Raw genomic sequence first — 14,029 nt, 5'->3', positions numbered from 1 at the left:
AGGAGGAGGAGGAGGAGACCCTGAGAGCTGCGGCTGCGGTGCTTCATGGGAAGTGTAGTTCACATGGGGGACTGTTATTTTTGAGCTCAATTTTGTTACCCGCACAAGCTAGAAATACATAATTGAGAATGCCCACGGATGATGGGAAGTGTTAATCGTAGCGTTGATTTATACACGTCAGGCTGCAGACCTGTTTTTGATAAGATGTAGTCTCAGAGATCTTCATCTGATAGGATTTAGTTATTCCATCATTGTTGTCTATACTGTAGAAGAAGAACAGTCACTTTCATACATTCTCTCATTGAGCTTACCTTTTAGTCAATTAAATAATAATGAAAGTAAAATATTCACAATTTTCTCGGCACCACTTGAAACCCTTTAGGGACCTCTCAGGGTCCCTGGACCCCAGGTTGAGAACCGCTGCATCAAGGGACGGACATATAGAAATAATAATGTGTGGGTGAGCCTTATTTATTGGCCCTTGTAATAAAATATACATATAATTTAGTATAAATAGATGTAATATTTTATTATATATAAAGGGTTTAGGATAAGATATACCTTCATTCATCCCCCGTAGGAGAAATTATTTGGAGATATTAATATGAAACCAAAGAATGTGTAAGAAAATAGTTTAGTTATAGATTTTTTTTATTTTTCCATGTTTACAACAGTATAAACGAGATAAAAGATATAAAACAGATGTGACAGGAGAGGTCAAGAAGCCACAGACTTATAAAATAAACCTGTCAACTTAAAAATACATAGGCCTAAAGGAAAGGAAAGGAACTGATTACAACATGATTTGGTAAAATACAAACAAAATACAAAATAAATGACAATAGGAAACACACGTAATATGTACATATATAGAATAATATAAAAATAACAACAGACATTTATAGTATTTCACAGCAGCAGCTTTAAACAGAACAGATTGCCTCGAGGATCTCAACAGACGACATTTGGGTTTTTACTGATAATGAATCTATGATTTATGACCAATATGTTTAGTTATATTTCACATCTAGAAATAATCACAACATACGTGAGAACTATAATTCAAAGTCTATCAGTCATAGTCAGTGATACTGGGAATTTATGTTCCTGGGAAGACCCTGAGGAGCTCCTCAGAGATGCAGTACCTGAATAGTGACTGGAGTCATGAATACAGTGCTACCAACTTCCTCGCACACTGTGTATCAGTCTCCAGGGGGAAATACCTTTCTTCTAACAGTAAATGCACCGGTATTTTCCAAGAGACCTCTTGAGTGTTCTCACATACATTGTTACAATCTTTCCCCTGTTTGTTCACCAGGAGCAGCTGCTACATGTTTAATGCTGATAATATCACAACTGCTATACTCAATATTCACACCTAAACTGGGTGTCACCCAAATTATGAATGTCAGATAATATTTGAACTCTTAAACTGACAGTGTTGTGACACATTGAAACATGTTATACTGATATGGCTATAGTTATGTATTTTAGCTTTAAAAAGAACACCAGTGTATCTAATTAAGTTATGTGTTTCATAATTTATCACCTGGCTTAAAACAATACTACTAGTTTCTTTGAGGTCAACCATCCCCTTGAGCATTCATTGTTTTGGAGCGCCCTCTTCCCCGCTTTCTCATTGCTGGACTTACTGTACAATAACTTAAGAAGTATCTGTGTGTGTGTGTGTGTGTGTGTGTGTGGGTGTGGGTGTGGGTAGTGTATAGGAAATGCTTCTGTCTCTCAGTAGCCATATGTCTATATTTAGAGCCCCGTGCTTCCACTGTCCAACCGTCACAGGCTGGGTCAGATTGTCGGCCGTTCAGGAAAGAGACTGGAGGCATGCTGAAGTTAGGATAAATTGTACAAGCTTGGGTGTGCTGATCTGAGAATAACACATTTGTTCTTCACACGCCCTAAAAAGAGCGTGGCTATAAATATCAAGCTATACTGACTAGAGGTCAGGGAAGTGCAAACACAGTGCTCAAGTTTTCTTTTTTTACAAAACAAAACTGATTAGTATACAATGTTTTCTCTCTTTTTATGAAGAGTATTTTTCAAAACAAGTAATTTAAAGAGGTAATACAGTGATATATTTCTTATATACACTTATTTTTACTGCAGAGATAAACACACACACACACACACAAAGATATGCTCTCCACTGTGATAATTAAATATGACAACCCTCCCTCACAAAAGGTGCATAATTGTTGTTTTGATTTGATGCCGCAAACTCCTCCATTACACACAGACACTTATTTATTTCACAGAAGCAATTTATGCCCTGATTAGATTTGACTGAAGTGCTAACGCAGTCAAAATTCAAATGCATTTCCATTTCTGACTTTTTATACCCTGACAGGCTTTTGACCTTTTTTCATCTGCTGAGTGCAGGAAGCAGCAGTACCTGGGGACCATTTGCCCATCCTCGTCTATTTGATTATGAGATGTGTCTGTTTGATTGTCTATTTGGAGAGCAGCACCTCCTTTATTGACTTAGTGCCTGACAGACCCCCACTCGTTCTCTCCTAACGTAATTCTGCTCTGTGACATCGTTTGTCAGATGATTACAGGAACGTGCCACAGTCGGTTTCCCTGTGAGTTTGCTTTAATGAGCTTTGCCATGTCATTGTGAACGAGATTAGGCTTCGTTTACGTACCACTACAACTGTGTTACATTGTAAAATTCCTATATAAAGGTTCGTAATCTTACTACTAGCGTTGTTATTATACTATCACGGTGTGCTTACATACACCTTACATTATAGGAGAGAGCAGGAATGTGGTTGTACATCACTGACACCTGCAGAAGCCCCAACACGACTGCCCTTCCCTACACCTTCCCTGGACCAAGAGCAAATACAAGATGCAAATCAAACGCTATCAAGAAATGTTGAAGGATTTTAAAGGAAGAAACACATATTTTTGATTTGCTTAGAGGTTTATGAAACTATATAGGTGGAGTTTAAATACAAATCACAAAAAAAAGTAGGAAAAGGAAAGTAGCAGAGGAATTAAAAATAGATTAAACTAATGAAAAGGCATAAAAATTATAACCTAAATGATCATTATCATCACAGAATTCTACATATATTAGCCCTGCATGTCTAATTCACCTCTATATGTGCCAATTAATGACACTTTTGTACATTATTGCATCCATTTCCCAGTCAACGCCGGTGAGTTCTTTATCCTCTGGCGCCCTCTAGTGGCCGACAAGAGAGGCGACAATTTCCCTCACACCGGAGGTCACAACAGAAAACATGGCGGCTCCCAGGAAAGCGACCGTGGTGCTGAAGGCTGTGAAGAAAATAGCGATTCACTTTTCTCCGTTTGAGTCTAATGTCCGGTCCACACGGTAGGAAGTGTGTGTTTAATGTCTCGTTGTGTCGGAGAGTCGTTTTCTGTCGCTGGACTTTCGATCTAAAGACGTTACTTGACAACGAGGCGACCGTTAGTGACAGTTACATCCGAACAGCAGCCACCACCAGACCAGTGACGTTATATTAACTAGTTTAAACTGTATTTTAATGAGCTAATAACTAGTTATGGTCTGTGGTTACGAAGGGTTTCTAACATATTAAATACCCACGACATTAGGGTTTCCCCCTTCCCTTATTTCCATCGACGTATAAGACATGTTTTGTTTAATATTTGGCCTGAAACTGAAATGAAAGTTGTAATATAATTGATTTTTAAACACTTACACAGGTGTTTTCACTTTAGTTTTAGCTGATTATTCCGCTCAGGTGAGCTGAACCATGTTAGAATAGACCTTTTTCACAGCAGCCAGTTTGACATGAAACAGTAGGGTAAACACAGGTGTTACCTATTATACTAATTAAGGTCCAGTTCCCACTGAGACAACATGCACAGTAACAGCACACTGACTGTCTGACCTGAATGCAGCACAGGTATCATTGGTAGCACTGGTGTTTACCCGACTATTACACGTCAAAGTGGCTCCTGTGAAAAAGGCATATTATGTGAAGATTTTTCATTTTAAATTTCATGAACAAATAAGAATAATGAAGGTGTAATCTTGTGTGTGTGTGGGGGGGATTGAGCTTATTGTTATCTGCAGACGCCCTGAATGGACTGGTTACACACTGTCAACAGTTGCACAGCAGACATTTTGACTTATTAACACTGAACCAGCACACACAATAACAGGACCTAAGTGGAATGCAGCAATTATTAATACTCCTCTGAGTTCCCTGCTTTATGTCACAACGTCTGCAACCATAGAGTCTAAAATAAGAATAAAAAGAAAAGTGTTGTACTGATGCATGATGTGAGCCCTATATGTAAACAAGCACTGTGTCTACTGCCTGTAATGCAGGAGATGAAGAAGTACTCCTCTCTGTTTCTTCAGTGTAGCGATGCAACACTGGACAAATACTCCATTACAAAGTGTAAAGTAGCAGAAAAAGGTACTTTTAATAAATGTTACTTTGCATCACTGCTGTAATGTAAGTCATCTTTTCAATCTGCTCCTCCTGTCCCACAGGGAGTTCCTGGCCCTGGTGGGCTCAGAGAAGGCCAGAGCTACCAACAGGAACTGTGAGGTTGTAGCCACGGTGAAACACGACAAGACTGAACCCGTAGTGGATGTTACTTACCGTAAGTTTTACCTAACCACATTCAAATGTGCGGGAGAAGGTAGATTTTACAGTGTGATTGTGGCTGGAGTTTTTGCGTTGCAGTTCAGATTCCTGGCCATTGTTTTAATCCACCGGAGATGTGTCTTTTTAATTTTTAGTTCCAGTCGGCTCCAAGTCTTTAAAAGCTTCCCTTGAGACATGTCGACGTTGAGAGGGGGTCTATATACGTAAATGAACTTGATGCAGAGAAACCACTGTGGCGTACCGGTGGGTGTTTTTGGGGAAAAGAGCTTGTTCATTAGACACAGAAAAAGGCCGGCTCTGTACGTGCGTCACAACACCTAGCATCCACATGATATTTCACAATAAGTGTCGCTCACACACAATGAGTCAAGTACTTACCAGAAGTAGAGATGTCTGCCATAGGTCAGCAGAATGTTATGCATCTGCTGCCCATTGTGTGTTACTTGACTTTTGCTCAGAGTTTACTTTCCACCTTTTTTTTTTTTTTTTTGCCTTCTTGTACTCCTTTTATACAGAGAGATCAGTATTGTGTCTTTATGAGTCACGTCATTGTGTCTTTTGTCTTTCTCCTCTACAGTTGATGGAGAGAGGCTCGTGATGAAAGGAGCAAATTTGACCAGCAAGGAGATGCTGAGTGCGTTTCAGTCACGGTGCACAGCCAAGGATCCACAGGCAGCAGCAAAAAAATAACGACCGTCATGTTAAATGTGTTGAATTTATCTGTACGTGTCAGTGTGTTGTTGGATGTTTATAATAAAAGTATTTCATTTAAACGGGCCGGTTCTGGTGTGAATTGACCTTTGATTCACTTAAGCTACTCCCCGGTGATGTGACGTAATTTGGACGCGCACGACATTGAGTGAGTTCCTCCCCTTGAATCATATGATTTAAGGATGAAATCCTACCAGATTTCTCTACTGTCAACACAGACTTTATTACAGTCAAACTGCAACAGCAATGCACCCTCTTAAGGGGAAATAGTTTTGAAATTAGCCCCATCAGCTATGCTTATTTACTCCATATTAAAGACATCAATTGAAATGCTTTAACTGCTAAAAAACGTGCTGTGATCAGTACAGGGTCATGGTGTGTCCTTGCATAATGTGCCATTTTACTGATAAAAGAGACCATTCCAGCATTAGAGAGAACATTATGCAAGCTACAACCTTTGACACAGCAAGCTTAAATGTAATTTGGCACAGAGTTTAGATGTAGCCCTGCTAAAAAAAGAAAAAAAAAAACCTTTCACCCAGTCACAAATCACTGAAATCCTGCCCCCTCTGTTAGCTACCCTCTGTTCCATTAGCATTCATAGCTTAATGGCTTTTCTCCATGGATGGGTTATTATTACATCCACGTTTTCACATAGAACATGTATTTTCATCAGTTTTCCAGATTAGCTGAAGCATTTTCCTGATGGGGTTTGGCATTGATATTCTAAGCTAAATAACTTTAATGTCTTCTACCACACGGGCAAGTCAAATTGCTACCACCACCTAATGGGTCACCCTCTGTAAAATGTTTCACACGTTGTAACTAATGTCTTAATTTGTTAGTAATTCATTTGTGCCTTATAATTTTTTTTAATTATAAGCCATTCTAACTTTTACAATAATACAGTCATAAATGTTACTAATCCATTACTAAAAGCTAATGATTCTTACCCTTTTAAACAACCCATTAAGTCTGCAATATGGATGTTAATAAATCATTAACAAAGGAATAAAGGGTTCTTAATAATAATAGGTTGTATTTGTTTTATCGTAGATTGTCTGCAGCCTGTTTGTAAAAATAAATATTTCCAACCTTGCAACACAAATGTGTTTAATGGCTTATAACGGATGTATAATTATTGTGATTAACATTTATTTTGTAACCATTCATAATCTCAGGGGAATGTGATTAATAAATAATGGTTTTTAATCACCCACCACACCTCCCATGAGGCTTTGACTGTATTATAACTCATATTATATGTAGTTGTTGCATGATAACATGGTTAAATTTAACAATATGTTGACATTTTATCATGCAGATGCCAATTTAGCTCAGAATATAAACAAAACAAAAAAACCCATGAAGATATCACAACTTTCATGAAAACACAATTAAACCCCCCTTTATGAGAAACCCCCATTCAGTCACAGACGCTATTAGCCAGTGAGGCTAGAGGCGGGATTTCAACGTTCCATTATGTGACGTGGCAAGCCGTGATTGGCTCCCGCTGCCTCGCTGGATGCCGGGCTGGCCCTTTAAAAACGAGTCTGTTCCCACACTGCCAGAGAGTTGAATCCGGAGTCACTCCACAGGGTCGTTGTTGTTGTGTTTTTGTTGTTGAGGATATCGCACCCAGAACAAAAACTTGCAAAGATGGTTGAGAAGTTTGTTGGGACGTGGAAGATGACTTCCAGCGAGAACTTTGACGACTACATGAAGGCGATTGGTAGGATATGTGTGCTTAAAGCCCCAGGCTGTCAGTTGCTAATTAATTTAATGCAACTTGTGCTTACTTTTTGTTAATGTAACGTTGGCTGCAATCTGCAATCTGGTCCAGTTACCTGACAGAAATGATTGATTTAATGGTCTAGTTACACATTAAAACGTAGCTTTCAGGTGTATTTGAACCATAAGTGCCTTATATTTTAACGCATTCTGCTGATCTTGCCCTTCCCACTCTGCAGGTGTGGGTTTTGCGACCCGGCAGGTGGGGAATCGGACCAAGCCCAATTTGGTGGTGACCGTGGACGAACAAGGGATGGTATGCATGAAGTCTCAGAGCACCTTCAAAACTACTGAAATCAAGTTCAAGCTGAACGAGCCATTCGAGGAGACGACCGCCGACGATAGGAAGACAAGGGTTAGTGTGGTGTGAGGGCAGAAACTACAAGATAAATCCTGGGGGGTCTTTTTTTTTTGTTTTTTTTTTGTCTGTGCTGGAATTAACGGCTTGTCTCTGTTCTGTGCCCTGCAGACCGTGGTGACTCTGGAAAACGGAAAACTTGTGCAGAAACAGAGCTGGGATGGCAAAGAGACGAATATTGAGAGGGAGATTGCAGATGGGAAATTGATAGCGGTAAGGATTCAGTTTCTCCTGACTTTCTTAAATTTATTTAATAACAACTAACTTAGCAGCTTTAAAGCATCTTTTAAATGCCTTTTAGTTTGTGTAAAAGTACTTCATCACTCAAAAGCATCCTTCAATTTTTACTCCTTTTTTCTTAAATCAGCCTCTTTTCACGTTTGATTTGATGTGTTTGTATAAATCCTCATTTGTAAGCTCCTGTGCCCATATTCCACTTGAGAGAGCAAACATGCATGTATAGGTAAAAATAACGAATTAAAATGTCCTTGTACTACAGGAAATCCTAATGTAACATGGGTGGAGTAATGTAAGGCAGTAGTAACAAAGACAAAACCCCCAAAGTATCCCCTGAGGAGGAGTGCAGTTACAACATAAGACATTAAGAGAATAAAGTCAGGCTCTCCATTAGGAACACGCTGATTAACTGTAGAAAGATTATACTCATATCATGAGTTGCGTAAGAATTTGCCTCTGCATGATGAGCTGAATTCTTCCCTAGACTCAAAACACATGCACGAATTTATCACCACCTGTCTTTTACAATTGCACCTCTTTTGCTCTTCACGCCCTTCATGCCCAATCTCCTCTTTTCCCACAGAAATGCATAATGGGAGACGTGGTCGCGGTGAGGATGTATGTGAAGGAGGCGTGATGGGGTCCCTTATCAGCCCTATCGTCTGACAGGCTCAGTTCAATGAGCACAATACCAAACTAAAAGTAATGGCGTGTTCTGCTCTTCCTATTCTTTATCTTCACTGTGTTGCCAAAATTAAATTTCTGTGCCTCTGTTCTCCAACATGACCTATTTGGTTTCATTTGGAATTGTTGTGGTGATTTGAATAAAAATGAACATTTGTGAAAATGGTGTCTCTGAGTTTATTGACTGTTAGTTTTTCTGCAGTTTATTTAAATGCTGTAATGTCCAGATTCAATTATGACATTCTTGAAAGTATTCAACCATTGGGGCATGCTGAGGAATGCTGTACAAAAAAAGCACTTTAATGGGAACATGCCACCTAATCTGACAAGCTGATTTCCTGACTTTAATGGTTTATTCCCATGCTGGTGAATATAACTAATTACTCTATGTGCAATCACTTTTTCCAGCTACTTTGGCTTGCACAGTTCCTCTATGCTTTCTTAGTTTTGTAAGACAGCACAGAGATCCAAACATATTTCCTCGTTAAAGGTCAAGAAGTTGACTGTCAGCCATCCTGATGTATGATGAGTGTTGGCAGGGACTCCTTAAGGAATGTGAATTTTGTTTTTAGAAGTATTGGGAGCATCATGTAGAAGGGTTAGTGAGGAAATGTATCCCCTCTTCCTTTTTGGGAAGTCGAACATTTCCCATTGCACATGTACTGGCAGCTGTACGTACATGGAGTAACTAAGAAAGCATTACGGGTTGTCCCCACAGACGCCCCCACCCTTTGGCCACTGGTCAAGTGTTTGTGTGTGGGGGGGCGGGGGGGGGGATTGTTCCAGAGTCAACGACCACTTTCCCATGACAGGAAAGGGAGACGATAGCACTGATTAAACCTAATGGCCAAAACAGCTGAAACAGGTGGAACTGTGGGCCAACACTCATGTTCCTTTCTGCGTGGACAATGGTGCTGGCAGTTAGTCGAGGACGTACAGCGTTTGAACTTTTGGGGAGATGCCAAGTGGATGAGAATATCACAGTGGTCGGCAAGCAAAGGTCACCAGTGTAGAGTTGTATTAGTGTGTCATTAGCCGTGTTTTTAGTACCTCAAAAGACATTTCGCTGGATCAGTTAAAGGAGGTACAATTTCCTTCATACACTTAACCCATTCCCATCCATTACAAAAGAGAAGCAACTTGGCATTGAAATGATGGCTTTGGTTACCAACCAGACACTGCTGGCAACCGTTCAAGGGCCCTGGCCCCAATTTATTGGGGGAATTTGTACCATTAAAAGTACAATATCTGACATTATTATGACATTTTGTTGCCCTGTCTTGCAGAGGCACTGAGTCAAAAAATCTAGTTCCAACATTGTTTTAGTATATTGTGCTCACATGATGTAATCCCCTAAATAAAGCTGTGTTTTATAAAATTACCTCAGATAAACTGACATATAGGACTGCTGGTTGGTTTCTGGGTCTTCAAAATGTAGTGACGCTTCTATCTATAATGTGTGTGCTGTGTTCACTGTACTTGGGAACTTGGAGGCAACAGATACGGGTCCCCCAAACAGCTTAATCTGGCCATGCCACAAACTTTCCAAACATGTGAAAATGAGATCCTGTTTTGTCTTTGTTGTACACGAGGAAAGGACATCTTGAATGTGATGCACGTCAACATAAATGTTACTTTCCACCAGTATGATGGCTTTTAATACATACCTGTAGTGGAAATGATAAAAACATGGTGGTTAGTCCTGTTTACTTGTTGACTATTAAAAGTAAACCGTGCTGCTTTCATATATACGGTAAAAGCTCTGCAATCCATTCCTAACTCCTGCTCCTGCTTCTGAACACTTTTAATGTCTGTGGTCAAAGTGCTCAGAATTCTGTGTGCACATGATAAAAGTAAAAACACGATAATTTTCTCACAGCCTGAGAGAGAAAAGATCACATCTGCTACGGATTGACTTACAGGTGCAGTGCTTGTGAACCACAGGCATCCTCGTCACTTTGTTTGGATAACTGCGGGGAAGGAGGCAGATCTCCACCTCCCTGTTTTATCTCAGACATCTTGATTTGAAGGTCCGTGGTGCTTCTTAATTATTTAAAACAGAACAGGGAAGTGGAGGTGGAAACTTCAAGACAACTGAAAGAAAGACTCATTCTGCAATGTATGTCCTTCAGTATTTGAATAGGTAGGAGCTGGACTGTATAAAGAACATACAGCCATAAACATTAACTGTGTGCATGAGGCAGACCATCTGAAATAATACTCTAAGGCCAAACAGGATAGAAAGGGAAGTATTCCACTGGAGAGGAAAAGCCCTGATCTTCCTCCACTTTCAAACCTTATATCAGCGTAGTGGTTTCAGAGTGCAAATTAGGAAACTGTTCAGGAAGGAGGATGATAGTGAGAAGCCTGCTGAGAGTTAACTGGAAGAGAAGGACCGCAGGATGAACTGCAGTTTAGTGTTGTTGTTCTTGAGTGAGGACATTTCTTGTAATGTCATCAGTGGTGGAAGATTGAGATCCTTTACTTAAGTACTACCACACTGTAAAGATGCTCACTTACAACGAAATGTCCTGCACTGAAAATGTAACGTAAGTAAAAGCATAATCAAGAAAATGTATCAAAAGTAAAAGTATTAAATGCAGAAAAATGTCCCCTGTGACTATTAGTATATGGTTTGTAAAAAAAATCTGAAAATAGTGTCACAATTACCCAGAGTCCAAAGTGACACCATAACTTAAATGATTATCAAAATAATTGCCAGTTATATATATACACATATATTACACATATGTGTGTATATAAACATACTCATATGGATTCCAACCTCACATATTTTGTATGCAAAAACTAACTAAAGCTTTCAGATAAATGTAGTAAAGTAAAAGGAAAATATTTGCCTCTGAAATATAGTGGAGTAGAGGTAGAAATTGGCATTAAAAGAAACAACTCAAGTAAAGTAAAAGTACCTAAAATGTTTACTTAAGTACAGTCCTTGAGTAAGTATATATTGCACCCATAGTTACATATTACCACTGAATGTCAAAATGTAAAAAAATACATATAAATAATGTGGTATATACGTTATCTCGCTGAAAGTGACTCATACACTAACACAGTGTGTTTGTCTCCATATGTTTGATTGTGTGTGTGTGTTTGTATGTGTTCTCATGCCCGATAGACAAAGGTATCTTGTTGACACTGGGGTTGTTTTGTGTCAAGAAAAAGATTGTCTTGGACTTTAGAAGAATGAACTCACATCCTTTGCATAACATCTGGAAAGCTCCACTTGAGTTGCAGCGTTGACACCCTTCCTCTGCTTGTCCTTAACTTAAACTCTGTCACACACAATCACCTTTCATGTTTAAGTGGATCTACAGGGCTAAAGATACACGATGAGCTTTAATTCTCATGCCACACATGACGTGTGACTTCATTTTACTGTCCTTTGTCGTTGCACCACAAAAATACATAAACAAATAATCTGCTCTAGTGATAAAATCTGATCAGACTTGCTCATTTCATTCATTCATTCATTATTTATTTACTTGCCATGGCTTGAGGAGGAACTGCTTCCAAGGCCAGACATTTGCTAAATGTAGCCACTCATTCATTCTTTAATTCAGGGATGCTGAGCTGGGGCACAATGACTGAGGAGGATGTGTAGATCACTGTGTCTGGTTGCTGTAAATTTGTAGTCACAACAATCTAATCTGTAAAGCAGGAGAACAGAATTTAGCTTTTTCTAATCAAGGATCGCAGGAAATATAAAACAACGTTAGGAACAAACTCAGACTCCACATCTGAAGAAATGTGAAGATTAGGTGAGTTAGACAGACAACAGTTTTTAAAGAATTTCCCTGTGTGATGAACTTTTTTCAAGAAACAAAAGTCAAAATCAAGACAAGCGACCTGAATGAAATGTTTAGCTTTAAACTTAAATTGTCTGGATAGATTTTATGGATGTTCTTAATCATTTTATTGTCAAATAAGCTTTAAAATCCTTGTTAAGACTGTAACTGAATATGTACATTTATTAAAATCACGCACACCGAAAAACAATGACAAGTCTGCACTTCAACTCCACAACAACTTGATGTCAGCTTTCTCACTGTGGTTTGATGTTGAGTCTGAACCCCTTTGGTTTCAGGGAAATTTAAGATAAAAAACAGAGCTCAAATCCCACTCCCACTCTTTGTGTTTTTCGGCTTAGGTTTCTTCTGGAGGGTGGGGACAACCTTGGGATCAACCCCCACCCAGATACATCTCTCTGCCTCTACGAGAGTTGCTGGCAAGTATATTCCTCCACATTTACTCAAAACATTGAACACACATCAGTTTCACCTCAAACCCTCTCCACAGGACCTATGGCACCTATGCTGACCCAAGATCAGTCTCCAAGGGCAACGAAACAGCTGGACAGAACTATGTCAGATGAGGCCCCCGCTGAACTGTAGGGGAGGCTGGTTGCCGTGCAACAAGCTTTCTTTCCACTGAACCTCACAATCCAGTTATACTTTAGAGTGAACTCTTATTTCATCAACAAGTCTTATGCAAGCTGTGCCCTGTCTGGTTGCACAGAGGCAGGCTGTTCTATTATCTCCCCAAAACACTCGGAGAGACATGCCTGGGATTCCAGGAGGGGACACTGTTTAGGATCAAAGATTGCAGTGTAGAGCTGTGGATTCAACCAATGAGTCCAAAACATTTAAATTAGTAACTTACGCATCTTTTTTTTTTACGCGTCAATATTCAGCGTCCGTTAGTGCTTAATTCTGCATCTTGTTGGCACAATGATTTCCCCTGTTGCACAGTTAATTTATACATACTTGCTTCAGTGGGATTATAGTCAGTCAAAATGAAGTGACTGGGAAAAAACTTTAAATTCTCTTTTCTCTTTGGGCTCCTACACAGAGAGGTCAGAGGTCACAGGCTCAGCTAAAGAATGTGGATAGAAAGCCAACTAGTCTGAGCCATATTCGTGCGTTTAGTCGAACCCTTTACATTATTCTTGATAAACAATGAGTTGGTTGGTTGATGTGTTGAGAATCTGCTAAATGTGTCAACCTCAAATGACATCCTTAAGAAAGCTGGTGCTTTGCAGAGCCAGCTCAAAATACAACTTACAAAACCTTCAACCAAAAACAACCTCCGCACTGTATATGAGGAAATACATTTTTGCCTTTGAGGACACCACAAAGAATCACTGTTTTTCAAGTCGTCCCACCAGGAGTTCCTGCCAAAAGCTAAGCGAGACGAGTAATTGTAAAGCTCAGAGGAAGGATGGTGAAAATCTTTAAAGTGAGGCTATAAAAATCAGATCCTACACAATGGTTTCCCCTGGGGAGCACTACAACCCACTATGGCTTTTATGCACACATGGACATGTTTACCTGCCTGTTCTTTGGTCCATATGTCAATGCTTGTGCATTTCTGTTCAAAAGCAGATAAGGAAATGCCTTGCTAGGCAATAAAAAGTCAGGAAGTGTGTGTATTTTCTGCTCCGAATCCGCCACAAGTCGCCATAGTGCTGGGCTAATCTGCTCCTCCTCCTATGACTACTGTGTGACAGGACATGTGATCTGTAATCTGGAGGGGCTGACGGTGATGGGGGAGTGAAGAATGGGGTGATCTTTGAAATCAGTGTGTGTGTGTGTGT

At 39.7% G+C, this 14,029-nt stretch overlaps 2 protein-coding genes across 3 annotated transcripts; both read left to right on the top strand.

Annotated features, from left to right (window-relative positions):
• The first annotated feature begins 3,234 nt into the window (after positions 1-3,234).
• Positions 3,235-5,408, top strand: mrpl53 (mitochondrial ribosomal protein L53). 2 transcript variants are annotated; one of them, XR_004797476.1, is made up of 4 exons: positions 3,235-3,361; positions 4,514-4,626; positions 4,766-4,874; positions 5,209-5,404. XR_004797476.1 is itself a non-coding variant. In XM_035680807.1 (3 exons), the coding sequence occupies exons 1-3, from the start codon at positions 3,267-3,269 to the stop codon at positions 5,319-5,321; spliced, it is 321 nt and encodes a 106-aa protein (XP_035536700.1). In that variant the 5' UTR covers positions 3,235-3,266; the 3' UTR covers positions 5,322-5,408. The 2 variants fall into 2 exon arrangements, 1 of the variants encoding a protein (XP_035536700.1); XM_035680807.1 differs by lacking the exon at positions 4,766-4,874 and having other exon boundaries at positions 5,209-5,408.
• A 1,493-nt stretch (positions 5,409-6,901) lies between these two features.
• Positions 6,902-8,575, top strand: fabp4a (fatty acid binding protein 4a). The gene is made up of 4 exons (XM_035681891.1): positions 6,902-7,074; positions 7,313-7,488; positions 7,603-7,704; positions 8,312-8,575. The coding sequence occupies exons 1-4, from the start codon at positions 7,002-7,004 to the stop codon at positions 8,363-8,365; spliced, it is 405 nt and encodes a 134-aa protein (XP_035537784.1). The 5' UTR covers positions 6,902-7,001; the 3' UTR covers positions 8,366-8,575.
• Positions 8,576-14,029: the final 5,454 nt, after the last annotated feature.

Source organism: Morone saxatilis, unplaced genomic scaffold, assembly GCF_004916995.1.
Source record: "Morone saxatilis isolate NCDOM2014 unplaced genomic scaffold, NCSU_SB_2.0 Contig9, whole genome shotgun sequence".
Lineage (NCBI taxonomy): Eukaryota > Metazoa > Chordata > Actinopteri > Moronidae > Morone > Morone saxatilis.
Note: the sequence above shows the minus strand (reverse complement) of the source record. Positions and strands in the feature narration are given on the sequence as shown.

Coding starts and splice junctions, on each gene's coding strand:
- mrpl53 (XM_035680807.1), top strand. CDS start 3,267: ATGGCGGCTCCCAGGAAAGCGACCGTGGTGCTGAAGGCTGTGAAGAAA. Junction 3,362..4,513: donor TCTAATGTCCGGTCCACACG/GTAGGAAGTGTG, acceptor CCTGTCCCACAG/GGAGTTCCTGGCCCTGGTGG. Junction 4,627..5,208: donor CGTAGTGGATGTTACTTACC/GTAAGTTTTACC, acceptor TCTCCTCTACAG/TTGATGGAGAGAGGCTCGTG.
- fabp4a (XM_035681891.1), top strand. CDS start 7,002: ATGGTTGAGAAGTTTGTTGGGACGTGGAAGATGACTTCCAGCGAGAAC. Junction 7,489..7,602: donor CCGACGATAGGAAGACAAGG/GTTAGTGTGGTG, acceptor TGTGCCCTGCAG/ACCGTGGTGACTCTGGAAAA. Junction 7,705..8,311: donor CAGATGGGAAATTGATAGCG/GTAAGGATTCAG, acceptor CTTTTCCCACAG/AAATGCATAATGGGAGACGT.